Source organism: Paramormyrops kingsleyae, chromosome 12 (genome assembly GCF_048594095.1).
Source record: "Paramormyrops kingsleyae isolate MSU_618 chromosome 12, PKINGS_0.4, whole genome shotgun sequence".
NCBI lineage: Eukaryota > Metazoa > Chordata > Actinopteri > Osteoglossiformes > Mormyridae > Paramormyrops > Paramormyrops kingsleyae.
Genome location: NC_132808.1, coordinates 8,210,544 through 8,228,911, shown reverse-complemented (window position 1 = coordinate 8,228,911; position 18,368 = coordinate 8,210,544). Strand labels below are relative to the sequence as shown.

The 18,368-nt window shown below is 46.5% G+C and overlaps 1 protein-coding gene across 1 annotated transcript; it reads left to right on the top strand.

Moving 5' to 3' along the window:
• The first annotated feature begins 181 nt into the window (after positions 1-181).
• Positions 182-18,097, top strand: LOC111857372 (protein O-GlcNAcase). The gene is made up of 17 exons (XM_023838146.2): positions 182-307; positions 1,679-1,730; positions 5,405-5,502; positions 5,626-5,756; positions 5,891-6,062; positions 7,146-7,244; positions 7,967-8,230; positions 8,458-8,544; positions 9,698-10,257; positions 10,394-10,568; positions 11,037-11,093; positions 11,180-11,265; positions 11,626-11,730; positions 11,811-11,902; positions 14,677-14,863; positions 15,406-15,565; positions 17,118-18,097. Exons 1-17 carry the CDS (start codon positions 268-270, stop codon positions 17,252-17,254), a joined length of 2,502 nt encoding a protein of 833 aa, XP_023693914.1. The 5' UTR covers positions 182-267; the 3' UTR covers positions 17,255-18,097.
• Positions 18,098-18,368: the final 271 nt, after the last annotated feature.

Here is an 18,368-nt window from a genome sequence, read left to right as displayed (position 1 = left end):
GTGTGCCACAGCAGAACGTCTCCGATCTGCAACATCTGACTTGCCCGCAAAAATAAAAATAAAAAATTCAGCCGTAAAGTAAAGAAAGCTGAAGGGAGGCGACTGTCCTCCGACTGCGCCTTGCGGCATGAGGATGGTCCGTGCGTCGGCGTTCAGGTGCGTGTGAAGCATGGTCCCCGTATCCAGCGTTTGAAGAGCAGACGGCCACCAGCGTGTGTTGCCTGTTCAACCAGATCGAGTCGGACTGGAGAAGCAATAGCATCGGCCATGGAGGAGAAACGCGAGTTCCTTTGTGGGGTTGTGGAAGGTGGGGTGATATTATGCTTTATTATCAAATGCATCATGCAATATACTGCTTATTTTTGGTTTGTGCACTGAATAAACAGACAGTAGATGGTTGCATACATTTTCATCCAGGGATTAAATAAGAATCAGAGATGTGGAGGGCGCCCTGTCAGGTATCTGAATGTTCCGTTTATTAGCTAACGTACGTATTTATGGTTGCAATCTTAAAAATGTTCATTTATCGACGTTGTTACTACTTCAAATTAATACAAAATAAACTAATAAATGTGATTAAAAAGTTATTTTATGTGATCATGCATCAAAATGGCTTATCACTACTAGTAATATTCTTGCATATTCATTCGTAAAGTTCCCGTGAAAATGCATTAATATATCAAGTTACTTGCGGATTTCTTCTTACACACCTTACCTCCAGCAGTCTGGCTAGTGAGTGAAGTTTTGGCTGCAGTACGGGAAGCGAAATAAGTCAAAATACAGAAACACGGGACAGAAATCAAGGCGTCATGTCGGAATTCATCATCCCCTCGGGAATCGAATGTCTGGTCAGAGCTACTAAGGAAAATTAACATTAAAGCTGAGGGGAAAACCACGATTTTAGCGCAAAACTGACATTTATTTTAATTGTTTGCTTTGACACTTTTACTAAATGTTGATATATTAAGAAATAAAAGTTAACCTTTAAAGAGGCGGCAGTTTAGCATCCGTTTTAACATTGTAGATGGCTTAATCGTTCCTTTCTAAATATAATATTTGGAGAACAGCCTGTCTAGTCTCGTTTACCATACTCACCTGCCCCCGGGGGGAATCATTTCGACCTCAGAACAAGATCCGGAAGCTTGCAGAAGCATCCTTATACACAGGCCGTACAAACAGCTATAAGAGCAGTACATTACTCTCTTTTACTGAAGAGAGACCTTACAGTACTTTAGAGTTGTACATACAGTCTTTACACATTTATGGCAGTAGGTGTTTTAGTGATATAATTCAGGTTGTAGGATACCAGATTGTCTGGTATTTCCCCATTCTGGACCCCATGTAAGAGTCACAGTGCTCCAGCCCACTCGATTGTCTTGTGCTGACCCCCACAGAGCTGACTGAGACTGTAACCCCCCCCCCCACACTCTCGCCACCTGTCTGCTGGCAGCATTTGGCCCATACTTCACTTTTAACTGGAGCGAGCCCATAGGTGCGCTGTCACCCGACGCCACGTGATTTCACCCAGGGAAATACCAGTCTGCTTCTCAGCATCAGACTTGCATCTCACTAGCTAACGATGGACTCTGTACCCAAAGCATTTGTGAATGTGTTTATAAAAAATCTGGAGTGTATTTAGCCTTTTGCAATTAACTGGTGGTGTTTCCCGGTTCCCCAGGCTTTTATGGCCGGCCCTGGTCCATGGAGCAGAGGAAGGTGCTTTTTCAGTGGTGAGTTTATCCACAATGCACCGGATACGGCTTTGGTTCGAACAGGTCTTGTCATGGGTTGTTGCTTTGTGCCCGAGTGGGTTTATTTACGTTCTGGAACATCGAGGAGTGGTAAGATGCATGGCTCTTTGGAGAAGGCAGCTGAGATCCCTGGGATTGCCTGCTGGGTCACAGCTCACCTTCACTGAATAGCACAGATTTACTGAACAAATTACTGAGATGCACAGAGCAGCAGGAAAGTCCGCAGATAATTTTTTCCCACCGTAGCTAGAAGTCGTGTTGCAGAATTGTGCCATAATCACCCGTACCGTTCAATCAGCAGAGTACGACAGCCTGTTTCCATAACAACCAGTACAGAAAGGCTCTTCCACAGAGGACCGTCAACCTTAAATATTTATATCAGATTTATGTTCCTGTATTTGCAGTCATATTTAATGTAAGGAAACAGCAGCAGCTGTACCTTGCAAATAGTCTCAACTCTGCATTGTTTATTATTCTGTTTTAAAAAAAGCAAAAAAAAACAAAAAACATCCTGATAGGTCTGATTGTTTCTGCAATACCTGAACCTGCCACCGGGTGTCGCCACGCACCCAGGGTTTCAGAGCCACCTTGGGAGGGGTGGTTAATGTATTTTTTTTTTGCTTTATCCGTATCACATATCTTCTAAAATGAAACATACCACCCCCAGAGGGGATCCTCTGAATCTGATGCCTCCTGTCATTTCCAGATTGTTCGGGGAGTAGAGAGTGGAGTGCCAGGGTAAAAACGGGGAATGTACAGGGGAGGAGGAACTGGCAGAGCTGCCAGAGTCGGCCAGCTCTTAAATGATCAATGTGCGGCCTGCTGTAAGCCAAGGCATTCTCCCAAGACCTCATTACTGCGCTAAATGTTGGCGTAGGAATGCAGCGGAGGAGAAGACTTATTGTATAAGGCAAGAACTAAACTAAAATTCTAAGTGAATGACAGTGGAAACTGGAAGTACCAAGATAATGAAAGCAGGAGCTTAAAATATCCAGCTCTGTGTGAAAGTGACTGGCACATGTATAAATAAAGCGCCCAAGCATAGCTGAGCAAAGCAGGCACCTGAGACATGGGGGCTGCGAGCCGGCGCGGTGCAGGGGCGCGGTGCGAGGGCCCGGTGCGGGGCCCCCTGTAGAGTCCGGCACGTTTAGAGGGACACCAAATGGGCGTGGCCATCCAGCACACTGGTGTTTCAGTTCTCAGAGAGCGACAGAAGAGGGTCCGGCCTCAGGCCCACACACCTGCAGCGTGCGGTTAGGATAAGGTTAGGATAAGGTTAGGATAAGGTTAGGATGGCCCTCTTCAGCACTGGGCACCACTCATGGCTTCAATGACCCGTGGAACAAAAACCACACTTGGATTTATACTGGAGATTAATAAAAACTATTGTACTTTGCCATCTTATAGGAGAAAGGCAAGCTGACACATTTTTACTTCTGTTCATAACTGCGTGTTTTAAGGTATTGTTCATACGATGTTTGCTTTGCATGTTGTGTTTTTGCGTCCCGATCTCAGGTACAAAGGGGCCGGGGGGGCTGGGGGGGGGCGCAGGTGAGAGGCGTGTGAGTGGGTGTGTGACCCCATGACTCTGCTGCCATCTGTGCAGGAAGAGAGATGAGAGCAAACTGTTGCCACCTCCAGAAACAGTGAGGCAGGGGTCCGGGGGGGGGAGGGGGGGCAGTGAGCAGAAGCTCACAGAGTAGGAAGCACTGAGATGGGCCAGGCAGTTGGGTCTGTAATACACAGACTTACCCAAGCTGAAGCCTGCGACCACAAAATTGGAACCATTCTTTCCAGCCCAGGGGCCTCTAGGGCCGGGCCCCGGGCCATCTTCTAATGCAGAGGTTACACAGTGTGCTGAGGGTGGTCTTTCCTGGATAATGTCTCATGTTTTATTAAGACCACCATAAACATGTGCCCGATATGTAATACTGAGTGTGCTATTGCAGCCCATTCCACGCGTCACACTCACAGTCATGTTCTTCTGTAGCTAATCTGTACATAAGCATGTGTTTCATGTATTTGTTTTAGTAGTCAAGGGGAAGTCGGCAGAATTTGCAGCGATCCCTCAAATACTTTGCTGAGGCTGCTATGTTTAACGTTGCTATTTGTCATTTTTCTGGGAAACGTTTACGACCGAATATTTTTGCTGAGCTTTGCAGAGTTCCCATCAATCTCCGAAACACTTTGTGACTTCTTGTTGCTACAGCAGTAAGATTTTGGCTGCCCTCGTCAGTGATCCGGCGAGGTTCTTCCACATCGTTCCCACACACCGTCTTGTGGCTGTGATTTGATGCGATGGCTATTGGCCTTTAAGCGACCTGCTGTATTCTGCATACGGCCGTATAATTCGGCACAAAGTCGTTAATTGTTTATCCTTTGGACAAATCTATTTGCTAAGGACAGGAATTAGCACAGGAGGTGTTTGAACACCCCATCCTGGTTCCTCAGCACCATCTGTTCTGGGTCAGTGCCTTTTGGTCGGTGTGATGTGCAACAATGCAGTCTAGGTACATTCCCTGCATGAAAAACAAGCCCCGCACCAGGTGCTCCACCCACACGTCCCCGCCACAGCGCCATCGATCCGGCCCACAGCCGGCGCTCATCAATCGCAGGAAGTCCTGCCATGTCAGCGATTGATCTCCCTCTCCCACGTGTCTCTGCAGTCAGAGCGGCTCTCAAACCCGCCTGATATTTAGGCAGTTTTTCCTCACTGTCACTTCACAGTAAGACACATAATTATCATTATAATTACAACAAAGATGAATGACTATTTATATATAAAATTACCATTAAAAAGATATATTTAAATAAATAATGAGACAGACACATACCTGTCAAGTTTTGGATTTGAAAATAAGGGAAATTTTCCGGCACCCACCGCGAGCCATCCCACCACCCCAACCAAGCTCCAGTATCCCTTACATTTTAAAACAGGTGTACAAGAAATCTAAAATAACCACTTGTCATTTACATTTTATTTTCATTACTCATTTTCTTGTAATTCCTCATGTTCACTCATGTGGCTCTCTGGCATTCACTAATGACTTATTATACAGATTTGTTGCAGACTTTGTATCTTTGTTGAAGTCGTCACAGAAGGTGAAAGTAACGTTGTTTTTGGCACACAGCATTGCCATTTTAACCTCCGCATTTATGACCTGGATAATGTTGTAAATGACCTGCAGACTACTGCAGGTGGCAGTTCTCGCGAGGCTACTGACAGTTCAGTTTGGAGAGGCAGAGGAATTTTTTTAAATGATATTATAATACGGGAGATTTACGGGAAAATACTAATACGGAAGGACGGCGGGAAAGAGGGGTAAAATACGGTAGTTTCCCGGCCAAAACGGGAGACTTGATAGCTATGGACAGACAGTTTAGCTCGATTTGTTGTACAATTGTTTTTACATCTGATTAGATGAAATATCTGGTATGTAGGTCAGGTGTGGACAGCCCTGATCTTGAAGTGCTGGATTCCAGCAAGTTTTCTATCCTACCTGATGAGTTACTCGGTAGGCTGGAAAACCTGCTGAGTCCCGGCCCTCCAGGATCAGGGTTCTCTACGCCTGGCCTAAGTGAGGTTAGGGAATGACTTCACAGTGGCCCGTAATTTCTGTGGCTGACCATGTGACCTTGGACTCCCTTGATAGGATGGAGAAGTGGGGCTTGAACACCTACCTTTATGGCCCCAAAGACGACCTGAAACACCGGCTGCTCTGGAGGGAGGTGTACTCTCAGGAGGAGGAAGGTATGGGATGAAGACCCCGTGTAGCTGACCTACCGGCCGTTTCTCCTGTAGCTCCCGCTACTTTCCTCCATCACTCGCCATACTTGACACGCCTTATTCCATTCTGCCCCTTGTTTTTTGCAGCTCAGTTGAAGACTCTGGTGTCAGAGTCAGAGTCGCGCGGCCTGCGATTCGTTTATGCCCTTTCGCCTGGGCAGGATATCGTCTTCTCAAGTTCCTGTGATATCGGCCTGCTGAAGCGAAAACTCAAGCAGGTAGCGTTAGCCCCACCCACAAACGCTGAACCTGTGACGGCCTGCTGCCCAGACACACTTTGTCTTTTCTTCATGGCTTTGTGTTGAGACTTTAGTTACGTCCCTCCCAGCCTGTTCTCTCTGATCTTCACTAGGTGGCAGACTTGGGATGCCAGGCCTTCGCCATTCTCTTCGACGATATCGACCATTCCCTGTGCCAGGCGGACAGTGAGACCTTTTCCTCATTCGCCCATGCCCAGGTTACCGTGACCAATGAGATCTTCCGTTTCCTAGGGGAACCATCTGTCTTCCTTTTTTGTCCCACAGGTGAGGGTCTCCATGGAGATGCATGCTTGGTGAGGCAGGCAGCCTCCCGCCTATAAAAAATAACCCATGTCACATTTACATTGATCAGATTCTGCATCCTTTTTTTCTAACCTTTTGATGTCACCTTCTTTAGTCTATATGTTTTGTTAATTTATGAACTCATCACATAGTAACAACACATTTCATAGTGGCACATAAATATTGATTTCCCTTTTGATCTTATTCTGTACTGGGGGCTCTGGAATTTATCCCATACAGCAGGACCACCCTGGACAGGACACACAAACACTACGGACAATTTATAGATGCTATTTAGTCTGACTGCATGTTACTGGACCTGTCATCCAATTCCTGGTCTTTCAATCAGTTTTTAAAACAACCTTCCTTTAGCACATTTAAAAAGACACTCCCCCACCTTTCCCTTATCTGACTCTCCATTTTCTATGAACTCTTGGTGCTAAAAGGTGAAGAACAGTGTTTAAGGTGCAGGAGAGCATCAACCAACCAGGAATGAGGCATGATAGGCAGGACAGGGGGCAAAGCACAAGACAGCAGGCCCAACAATTAAAGGAAGCCTAAATCTCAACCATTAAGCGACACGCTGGCATCCTGAGAGAAAGATGGAGAGAGAGAGAGATGTGAAGAACTTGCAAATTAATTTCAGTAGGACAGTTCACCCTTTTCTGTATCTCCTTATTCAGCAGAGGTGGAAAGTTCAGGTCCAGAAAGTATAAATTCAGACCAAGGTTTCGTTTCAACCAGCCAGTTGAGTCCACTTTGACTGTGACTCTTTATGCCCAGCTGTCTGGTTGAAACAAAACCTTTGGTCTGGACTTTTGCTTTCTGGACCGGAACTTCCCACCTATGTTATTCAGTACAAGGTCTCAGGAGGCTGTTCCAGGAAGCAGAGGGCAGGAGCTGCCTGGATGGGATACTTGTGCTTAAATTGTTTGTGGCACATAGTAATATGTTTAGTTAATTGTAAACTATTACTCAGAATGATTGGCCAACGTTAAACAGTTTGTGCCATTATGCAAACTCACTGATACTGTGAGATAAAGGTTTTTGATGTGTGATTTCCAGAATACTGTGGCTCTCTCTGCTCACCAAACGTGGCCAAATCCCCCTACCTGCTGACAGTGGGGGAGGACCTACTGCCTGGGATATCCGTCATCTGGACTGGTGAGCCGCAGATCGGATCGGGTCCGGCGCCCTCCTGCCGGCCCACTTCTGAGGATGGGCGGGGCTCAGGGCCAGGAGACTCATTCAGGGCCTTAGTTTGGTCACTATAAACCAAGTAATGGGGATCATGGTGCCTGTCGCTGCTTGTCAGTGTCATACGGATTCAGCTCTAATGAGTAATAATAAGTCATTGATCACTGACAGTCTACAGCGTGACCTTTCTGGACTGTCTGGCAGGAAAGCTGAAGCGACATCCAGTCAGCAGCGTAGCCACACGCTACACAACTTACGTTAGCCTGGGCTTTCTGATCACACGTCCAAGACAGGATTTATTTCGAAGATGTAATTCCAGTGTATATTTAGCCAAAATGACTTATTCAGATGAAATGTAGCTGCATACAATCAATGGAAAAAAAACTTTTTTTATCTTGTAAAGCTACCTAGGGTTTGTGAAAGGCACTATTATTATTATTATTGTTATTATTACTATTACAACTTTTATTTAGTCTTTCATTATCTAGGCAAGTTTCCCTTTTGGTTGGAGCTCAAAGTAAACAGACAGAGAGTGTATATTTAGCCCCCTGCTGGTGTCTGTAGTGCATGAGCTCCATGTCGCTATCAGAGCATAACGTTCGCCAGCTTCCAATCCCAGAGTCAAGCGGTCAAGGTGTTTCCCGGTCGAGGTGCTTCCCGGTGACCTGTTGTCGGTGTTTGTCATGCAGGAAGCAAGGTGATATCCCGTGAGCTCAGCGCAGACTCCCTGGAGGAAGTGCAAATGGTGCTACAGCGCCCCCCTCTGGTTTGGGACAACCTCCACGCCAACGACTACGACTCAAGGCGGGTCTTCCTGGGCCCCTTCAAGGGCCGAGCCCCTGGGCTACGGAAGCACCTGAGGGGATTGCTGCTCAATCCAAACTGCGAGTTTGAGGCCGACTACATCCCTCTGCACACCCTGGGGGCGTGGCACCGGGCAGGGCACCAGAAGGGTGAGGGTAGGGTGGGGGACGGGGCCGCACACAGGGTGCAGAACATACACGCATGACTACACCTTCACATGCCTTCATGGCTGATTATGCATGTTTAATGTGTGAATTAGCTTGTTTGGTAACTGAGAGTCATTCTTTGCGGGTGGGGGGTCGCGACTTTGTCGCTGTGTATAAGCCTACGATGGCTTCAGTGCTGTCCTCTGTGATCGAGCCCCGGACACTTGCAGATGCTGAGGGACAGTACTGCCCAGAGGAGGCGCTCTCAGCTGCTCTGAAGGACTGGATGGTGGAGCTGAACCAAACATTACACCCAGGTATGGGGAGGCGATGGGCGGAGGGCGTGGGGCAGAACGGGGCATTTTCACCAGAATTTGGAAAAGGTTTGCATATCATCATCTGCAGGCACGTGCAGAGGGGGGGGGGGGGGGCGGAGGGTGCTTGAGCACCCGCCCCTTTCCTCCAGGATGCCTCAAGTGCCCTTTTCTTGGGTTTTTTTTGTTGTTGTTGTTTTTTTTTTTAATGTGTATCTGCGTATGGAGCCCTGTCTTTGCCCCTCAACAATAAAATGTAACTATTAATCTCAATTTTGCTAAATAAAAGGATCTGGCTTGCATCAGTCACATGACTGCCATTAACCAATGCTCGCCCTTGAGGGCAGAGCGCGCTCGTTACGAGCCGGGTACGAGCTCGCAAAGTGCACGCGCATTTTCTGCAGGCTGGGTGGTGCGGAGCTGGAGGAGAAGCAGGCAAATTAATTGGAAGGTGCAGACTGCAACAAAACAGTAAATAGGGTGTACAGCGCACACTATAGTCTATAACAACAAATGAATTGAAATAAATGAGCGTGCTGTTTGTGCAACAGCGCGACAAACATTACCTGTCCTTTTATGAACTGCACAAGTAGTGGTGGTCATTAACTGCTAGCTAACTGGGTTAGGGTGTTACAAGGGGGTCTGTAGCTCAGTCCACCATTTTAGGGAACATGTTTTGTTTTAAAGTAAGTTACAGGACTTTTCCCTTCTTTTCTGGAGGGCTTTTATTTCACTAAAAACGATCTAATATGGATATCCACATAATTCCATATTAGATTCGTCATGAATGTGAGTTGTTGTTATTCAGCCTGTTCTATCTTTTTTAACTTTGAGCACCCGCCCCTTTAAACGTCTCTGCACGGCCCTGATCATCTGTGTTTTAACCTGAGACGTCTTTGCATTTACTCAAGTAGATCATCATGCATTTGGATGTTGATTTAGATGCTAGATGCCAGTTGACACAGTGGCTCAGTTGCATCGTTGACGTAGATCTTCACTCTGTGTTGGCTGGGATAGGCTGCATATCCCACTGCAGGGTACATTATTAGAAAATGGATGGAGTGTCACAATTATGGATTGTTTAGTGGTTAGTAACTGCAGAAAAGTGGTTAATAGATGCCTTAAATTCACTTCTTCCTGCGATATCTTTGCGAAGGTCGTCAGGACAGGCCAGTGGAGCTGAAGCCATCAGTGGCCAAATCAAAGTCAAAAACCGCAGGGAGCGCTGACAATCATCCCGCCACTAGGGGGAGCCAACTGAAATCCTTGTTGGATGCTACTCAAGGGCAAGGCTCCCCTTCAGAAGCTTCCACGAAGCCCACCCTGGGTACGACACCGGATCGCGGGGGGCAGGACACCGGCGTGGCCTTGTGTAGCGAGGAGGGGGATCTGATTGCTGATCGAAAAACCAAATCTCCCAGTGCCGAGGAAGACCGACAGGAAGGCAAAGACTCAAAAGAAGAAAGCCAAGAAGGGGGAGGAAAGGCCAAAGAGCGCCCCCCCTCCAGGAATGGCATTCAGGTCAAGACCCAGGGCAAGGTCTCATGTGGTAGCAAGACCCCCCTGACTGAGTCGGAGGTTCGACTGCTGACGGGACTGTACTACCTTCCCCACGAGCATGGCGCCCCCGCACAGCGCCTCCTACAGGACCTCGCCTGGCTGAAGGCCAACAGCCACTGCGTCAGCGCCAATGGCAAGAAGGGCCAGTCGCAGAAGGTCAGCCATTAAAATGTTGATGCTGTGCCTGTGCGTCCTTGTGTTCCCATATCATGGTGATGTCAGAATGAGCCCCCCCCATGTCCCCCATGCACTTCTGTCTCTCTCCCTCATGCACCTATGCCTCTCCGGCCAGGCTGAGGAGTGGCGCCGGCGCGCCGAACAGTTCCAGGCGGCGTGCGAAGACATTGCGCGGCTGCACTGCAGCGTGGTCAACAGCGTCAACCGGGCCTTCCTCTACGACCTGTACCCCTACGTGTGGGACCTGCGCAACACCGCCTTGGTAGCCAAGGCCTTCATTAGCTGGCTGGGTGAGGGGAACCTGGGGAAGCATGTTGTCTGGGAGACTCGGGGGCAGGGTCTGCAGCAGGAACCAGGCGGGCTTAGAGGAAGATCCTCTTTTCCTGCTTTTCACCTGGCTTCTTAATGACTGTTGGTATTCATACCTTTGTGATGTTGCGGTTCAACCGAAGTAGACTGCAGTTACCCCAGTTCCGATTCTGTAGGTCTCCTGTGTTTGAAAACGTTGTACAGTTGACTATTTGCATGATCAGTTGGTTTTAAGGAACTTTGCTGAGAAACCGCTGTAGACACAGTAGGCTAGGAGACCTAGGAGACCTTTGGCACGAAAGAAACTGTATGTGGCTTCATGCGGAAGGAGGAATGATCACATGCGTGCAGCATTGCTGATTTGCATTCTCTCAGTCTCCAAGGCAGCATGCAGGAATGGCAATGTCGGCCATGACAGCGAGCTAAAGCTGCAGATCTTCTCTTCTTAGATGGGCGGGTGCTGAATGATGGCTGTCCTGCAGGATCCTGGAGGAACTGTTTTCACTGTGAGTGACAGCTGACTGGTTATTGTCCAGTAGGGACCCTTCCCTTGGCCTCAGCCATTAGACAGATGCTCTGCGGTCCCTTCCAGGGTGTGGTACGACCATGGGTGCAGAGCTCCTGGGGGTGGAGTCGGAGCCCTGGATGTTCAAAGGGGGGCTGGCAGGAGAGGTGCAGGTAGGAAGATCTCCAGTGCCGTGCCGTCTCACGTCGGAAGCTGGGGAGGGACCAAGGAACTGCACCCACATTTGAACCATTTCCACAAATACAGTTTGTATGAAGCAGCTGCCAAACCCTTAATATTTAGTCCCAAAAACCATCCTGAGAGTTAAGGCTGGGTAACAGGAGCTTGTCTGTGAGGATCAGGTACTCATTAATCTTGTCAGACTGACTTTGCTTAAAAGAGGGTAAATTGTTTGTGTGAATGGGGTTTCGTGGCATGAAGGGTCCATTGGTACACATGTTAATGATTTTCTGCCTGTGTCCTTTCAGTTGGCTGATGATATGCTGTAGATGGTCTCTGCTTGCGTCTTGTAGATGCTCCTCCCAGTCGGGACCAACAGTGAGCTTTTTAGCCACCCTCCTCCCCTCTTCCCCACCTCCAGGCTGTACAACATCCGCCCCTTCCAGCTCAAAGACAAGGTGAGCATGTGCAGGCACACGGAGGCTGGCCACTGTGCCAAGGCGCCGACCCGCTCATAATCCTGCTGTTAATCCAACAGGTGGAGCTGTACCGCATGGTGCGTCAGCTTCACATGAAGACCCTGGGAATCCCCGATGCTGCCTTAACCCACCCTGACCTCATGGGAGACCGGTAACCCCCCCCTGTATTTAGTCAGAGCTAAGCTTCATTATGAGCATGTCCTACACCAGGGTTCCCCAATTCCAGTCCTGGAGGGCCAGAGCAAAGTTTGCAGATTTCCCTGCTCAAACATCTAAATCAACTTATTACCAGGTTTAGTAGGTGTGTTTGAACAGGGGGAAGCGCAGGTGTGCATGTGTGAGTGAGTGGTGTGTGGGTGTGAGTGAGTGGTGTGTGAGTGAGTGTGAGTGAGTGGTGTGTGGGTGTGAGTGAGTGGTGTGTGAGTGTGAGTGAGTGGTGTGTGAGTGTGAGTGAGTGGTGTGTCAGTGTGCCCTCTGATGGGCTGACGCCCCATCCTGGGTTGTCCCCTGTCTTGCACCTGAAGGCTCTGGACCTCTGTGACCCTGAATAGGACAAGAATTTACAGAAGATGGATGGTAGGACCAGACTTATCGATTTAAAATTGAAATCACGATTTTAAACAACGCGATTAACAAATCACAAAGGTTGTGATTTAGAATATGCATTATACAGCATGTCTCACCCAGGGCTCAAAATTGTCATAAGAATAGTTTTACAGATTCATGCTGTCCTCCTTGTGTGGCGGTCATTTTCACCAATCAGAAGTGCTGTGCTTCCTCGCATGCCAGTCATGCTGGCCAATCAAAAGTGGTCCAAGGGGACTGTGGATATGCCCACAAACAACAAACATGTAAAACCCTAGGAAAATGTTACATTGACAGTGCGAAAAAATATTGGTTGCGCTGCTATAAGTCAATTACCTGCCTATTACAGAATTACAGTTATCTTTTGTTATCTTGGATGAGCAGTAGTTTTTTAAACCTCAGTGATAGTAAGATTATTCTATTTGGCCATAAGTGTACTGATTGTTTTTCTGTTTTTTTGGGCCCTCTTTCTCCTTATCTTCGCTAATCTGAACCTACTGTAGGCATGACCTTTGACAGTGCTTTTAAATTTGATAATCAGATGAGCTCTGTCATAAAAACAAGTTTTTACCAATTGAGACTTATAGCTAAGGTTGAAGGTTATCTCCCCCTTAAAGCTCTTGAGAAGGTTATCCATGCTTTTATAACCTCCTGGTTGGATTATTGCAATTCATTATATTTTGGAATTGATCAATCACAAATTCATTGTCTGCAAAACACAGCAGCTCGTCTCCTCTCTGGTAAGCTTAAGCACGATCATATTTCTCCAATATTGGCCTCGCTTCACTGGCTACCTGTGAGGTTTATAATTGAGTTTAAAATGTTGTTGATTGTTTTTAAAGCACTGAACGGGCTGGCACCCGAATATCTCACTGAACTGCTACACTTTTATACTTCGGCCAAAGCACTTAGCTCGTCTCAACAGCTTCTGCTCAAAGTCCCTAAGACCAGGCTGAAGACCAGAGGCGACCGAGCCTTTGGGGTGGCAGCCCCTAGACTTTTGGGTGGCTGCCCCTAGACTTTGGGGTGGCAGCCCCTAGACTTTTGGGTGGCTGCCCCGAAACTTTGGGGTGGCTGCCCCTAGACTTTTGGGTGGCTGCCCCTAGACTTTGGGGTGGCAGCCCCTAGACTTTGGGGTGGCTGCCCCTAGACTTTGGGGTGGCAGCCCCTAGACTTTTGGGTGGCTGCCCCGAAACTTTGGGGTGGCTGCCCCTAGACTTTTGGGTGGCTGCCCCTAGACTTTGGGGTGGCTGCCCCTAGACTTTCGGATGGCTGCCCCTAGACTTTGGAATAGCCTACCTTGGCATGTTAGATCTGCCTCGACTCTGGAATCTTTTAAATGTTCTCTTAAGACACCTTTTCTCGATGGCATTTAATTTAGGATGAGTTGGCATGAAATGCTCTGAGTCTGTTGTTCTTCATTTTATGTTTCTTATTTGATGTTTTTTTTAATTGTTTTTAATGATGTGACTCTGTACAGCACTTTGGTCAACATTGGTTGTTTAAAAGTGCTTTATAAATAAACTTTGATTTGTTTATAGAAAGGTCCTGTTGTTAGGGGTCCAAGCAGCATTAGCTGCAAGATCCCTGTTATCTGGAATTGTTTTATTTTTACTATTACTACTTTATTTTATTTATTCCACACTGAATATTGAACCAATGCTGTACTTTTAAAAAAATGATATGGCAAATCAAATTGCAATTCCAATATGTCTGAAAAATCGCAATTGGATATTTTCCCCAAATTGTTCAGACCTGATGGATGGATGGATGGATGGATGTTTGAGCAAGGAAATCTGCAAACTGCATTGGATTCTGGGACTCCAGGGCCAGAATTGGGGAACCTTGCCCTACTCAGACTAAAGGTTAACCTGAAATATATATACAGGTATCCAATGACTTACGTTTGGGTTTCTTCCAGGAAGTGAAGACGTAAGTCAGTCTGAACGTATCTCAATCATTATAGGGAAGAGATCAAACATACTGTATAATATGGTACAATGTTGCACACATTGAACTCAACCACTATTGTGGCAGCACAGTCAGTTTGTTTTGGTTCTTGCCGCATGCTGCACATGGCAAGATATGTCAGCTAATGTCCACTACATCTACTAAATATCATTAAGGCTCTTATAGAATGTAAATACAATCTGATGTTACTCAACAAGACGCAAGTGGACGGATGACTATACGCTTTTTAATGTGACACGAACGCTACATGTTTGTGAGCCAATGTGTAGATGTAGTGGGGTAGCAGTGAGCAATGGGGTGGGTAAGAATCAGCTTCTGTGCACCTCCTACATTCTCCTAACAGTGCCAAGTGTGTGTGGGTCTCTCTAGGTTTTTGGGGGCATTCCTGGCCCTCTGCCCAGAGTACAGCTTCGTGCTGGAGGACGAGCTGGGAGTTTGTGGCTGTGCCCTGGGCATCCTGGACGTGCGCTCCTTCGCCAAACGATGCCAGGCCACATGGCTGCCTTCCATGAGGGACAAGTACCCCTCCCGTACACACGGGGTCGCTGCACCGCAGGTCAAAACTCAGAACTGCACACCAATGAACATAGATTTTAATGATTATTAAGATGTACGTAAGAAAGCTTATAATAGCTCAGATAGTACAGATATAACATGCAATGTCTGTATTTTGTTAAAGGCACTTTGCAGTTTGCACTCTACAATATCTTCTTAAATGGTGCTCTGGGCTATGATATACTATTATATTACAGTATTATAGCGGTATATAAACGTGATTTTCCTGCATTAATATCAACTCAAGCATTATTGAAATATATAAAAACAGAACTAATGGGGGGGAAAAGGTAGCAAATGATAAGAATTTGGGACGGAAGGCACCAGGTACTTATGAACTACTGCTGAATGTACTCACAGATGCAAACAGAGATGCCATGATATCACCACTAAGTGACGATGTTCAGCTCACAGCTGTGCTGTGCTCTCCGCAGTTTCCAGCCTTATCAGCACAGAACAGGGCCACATAATCATAGGACACGCACTCAGAAAACATGATGCATCTCTGTCCCATGTAACTGCAGTTCCCCTTTCCTCCAGCAGGAGGTGCTCCTGCTGTACCAGGATGAGCAGTCTGATTACCCCGACTCCTTGCTGTACCACTTCCCATCTCAGTTGTGTCTGGATGCCCTACCTGAGTTGGTAGACTGCAGCGTGACCCGGAGTCTGCTGACCGTCCTGTTCAGTGCCCTCAAGGCTAACGGTCAGTTCTCTCCTGACACCTCATTGACATCATGTTATCTTTAGCTCTTTCACATTCAGCACAGACAAAATAAAGCCCTAAGGAGTCAGTGTCTAAATCAACGTTCCCTTTTCATCGGTTGTCTCTCTCTCTGTGTTTGTGGGCCCAGTGTGTGTGTGTGAACGGCTTGCAGAAATAGACCGTATTCTGCACCTGTTACTCACCAAATTGTATGCACAAAAACTGGAGGAACCGGTCCCTGTGTTCCTGTGCCTTCCTGTCTTGGCGTACACACATAAACCCATTATGACTGTGCAGGGAGAAACGTAGATAGTACTCAGTTTGATCCCTCTCTGTCACTTTCCCATTCTGGCTTTTGTTTTCCTTTTCGAATCTCTAGGGAACTTTTATTCACAAATAATTATATATCTACATACCAACAGAATTGTCCATTGCATCCACCAAGAAAGATCTGTGGGCTCGGTTTCTAAGGATAGATGTCTTGGCGTCTGTAATTATTGTATTTATTTTCACACGCGACAGAATTCTGATACGGTATTTCCTGTCACAGCAGGTTCTCCTGATTTGCTTGTTAATTGATCTGTCTTACATTATTTTTCTCCTGAAGATATTTTCATTAAAAGGAACTTGTTTTTATAGTCCTCCACTAAAATATAAACTGTTTCTTATGGGATTCCAACCAACAACCCTGTATCAAAGAGATCATGGTCTTTATAACCCATATGTGTCCTCACCTTACTAGGGTAATTAAGATAGTAGATTTTACATCACATATAGTATTCATTTGAAGCTCTCGTGGAGAACATCTTTAGACCTAATACGTATAAACAGCCTTGAAAAAGTCTTGAGAAATTCCCTCATTTTATGGAATTACAAATTCTGCTTTGGAATTTATTACTCTTCTATATTATTATTTCTCAACACCAGAATTTAAAATGAATTATTTTCATGTGACATTGTTTCAGGACACATCTAAGCATTAGGTACTTTATAAAAGGCAGTAGACGCTAATCTGTATGTCCAACTTTTGGGTATACAGTGCAGCGTTTCTCAAACCAGTCCTCGGGGACATACAGATGGTCCATGTTTTTGCTCTCTCCCAGTTCCCTGAGAGTTGGGTGGGAGCAGAAATGTGGACCGGCTGGTTTGGCCCCGAGAACTGGTTTGAGAAATACTGATATAGTGTATCTGCTGAAGAGGAAAAAGTAAAGATAACGTTGTGGTTTTCTTAATATTTTCTCTACATACATTTGGATGGCTGCTTAAGTGTAATTTGTAAGCTAACAGAGTCTTTCCTCACATTAGTGAAGCAGGTTATAATTGCCTTGAGCTGTCCAAGCCATGGCCCTATATAATTTTCACAAGGCCCAGTCACTAAATTTGACGAAGAGCTACTTTCACAGGGTTAGTCACACCTAGGTTGATCATGTGACCTGCAACTGTAATCTGATGGCCCACTCTCCACTTGTGCATAAGGGGTCTCCGTGGGAGGAGAGTGCCGTCTGTCAGGTGCGCCCGTGTGACCGGCTGTGTTTCCATCTGTTTGTCGTAGGCTCCCAGGGAGTGTTCTGCGAGGTGCTTCCTACGGACCACACACGCCTGGAGTTTCTGACTAAATTGGGCTTCCTGGAAATCCTGCGGGGTGAGGCCAGACCACGGGAAGGCCTGGTCCTTGGCCGGCTGCTGTAGTGCACCTGTCAGGTGTTGGGATTTTCTTCTCTGCGGAAGCACTTATTTTTCCCATCACTAACATACGCTATACATCGCCTCGCTTTTTATATACATTGTCCTTTGAGTACCTGTCTCCTTTTGAACTGACCCTATTCCACAGCAGTATAGACACAGGATGCAAGTGACAGAAAATGCACACAGCAGCACACACACACAAGCTTTTGTGAGCAAGACTGGCCTGGCACAATGCGGTCCCAGGGGACTCGACCCAAACAAACACAAATTGTATTTCAGTTAAAGCCTGGCCAGATTAAATTACACACTGCGTAAGACATGCTGTTAGGCTTTGTGTTAAGAACATGGCATTGTGTACTCAGTACTCACATTACTGAGAGCTGAGACTGGCAAACAGATAAGCCTTTGTTTCATCATACCGAACAATAAATATAGTTTTAATATAGCATTATCACTCGTGTCTGCTACATTACCAAGCGTGTCCTCTTTTTGATCACTTCCCATGAAAAAAGGCTGTATACCAACTAATAGAACAGTTATTTTGGCATGCTGCTTGATCTTTGTTTGCTAATAACCATCTGGCGTTCTGGTTCACGTTTTATTCGGTCAGCTAGCCGATTTGAATCTTCTTTCTTATCTTTTATTGTCGCACTAGTGACTGATGCGTGTTCATTCCTGGAGTAGTCTGGTGTGTCTTATCTTAGTTGCTCGTGCCGTCTCATTCGCAGCAACCAAGAAAACAGATAGAACAGTGATTGTGTTGGCGGACGGTCTATATGCATTTTTTTCTTACTGGATGATTAAAACTTTGTAGGATTGCCATTAAAGATGTTCTTTCCCTGATAATAGCATGTGCCAGTTTGTCATAGAACATAGTAGAACATGGGGGCATAATGTGGCTGTACCGATTAGGATGTCTCTGATGTTCCTGTGATCAGAAGCTCACCATTTCAACTGGCTGGCAGACTGACGGTAGCAGAATACTCTGAGACCGGAAATGCTGTAAGTGACGTCAGACTCTGGAGACTTGGCGGAAAACTTGAACGAACAGCGAGGACAACGAGGTGAATTTGGAATCACTCCAAGAATACATTGACTGGTACTTCGACGCAATAGT

Excerpts from the sequence above, each read along its gene's own strand:
- LOC111857372 (XM_023838146.2), top strand. The coding sequence starts at position 268 with ATGGAGGAGAAACGCGAGTTCCTTTGTGGGGTTGTGGAAG. Across the intron at positions 6,063-7,145 it reads CTTCCTTTTTTGTCCCACAG|AATACTGTGGCTCTCTCTGC; the intron begins GTGAGGGTCTCC and ends TGTGATTTCCAG. Across the intron at positions 10,258-10,393 it reads AGAAGGGCCAGTCGCAGAAG|GCTGAGGAGTGGCGCCGGCG; the intron begins GTCAGCCATTAA and ends CTCTCCGGCCAG.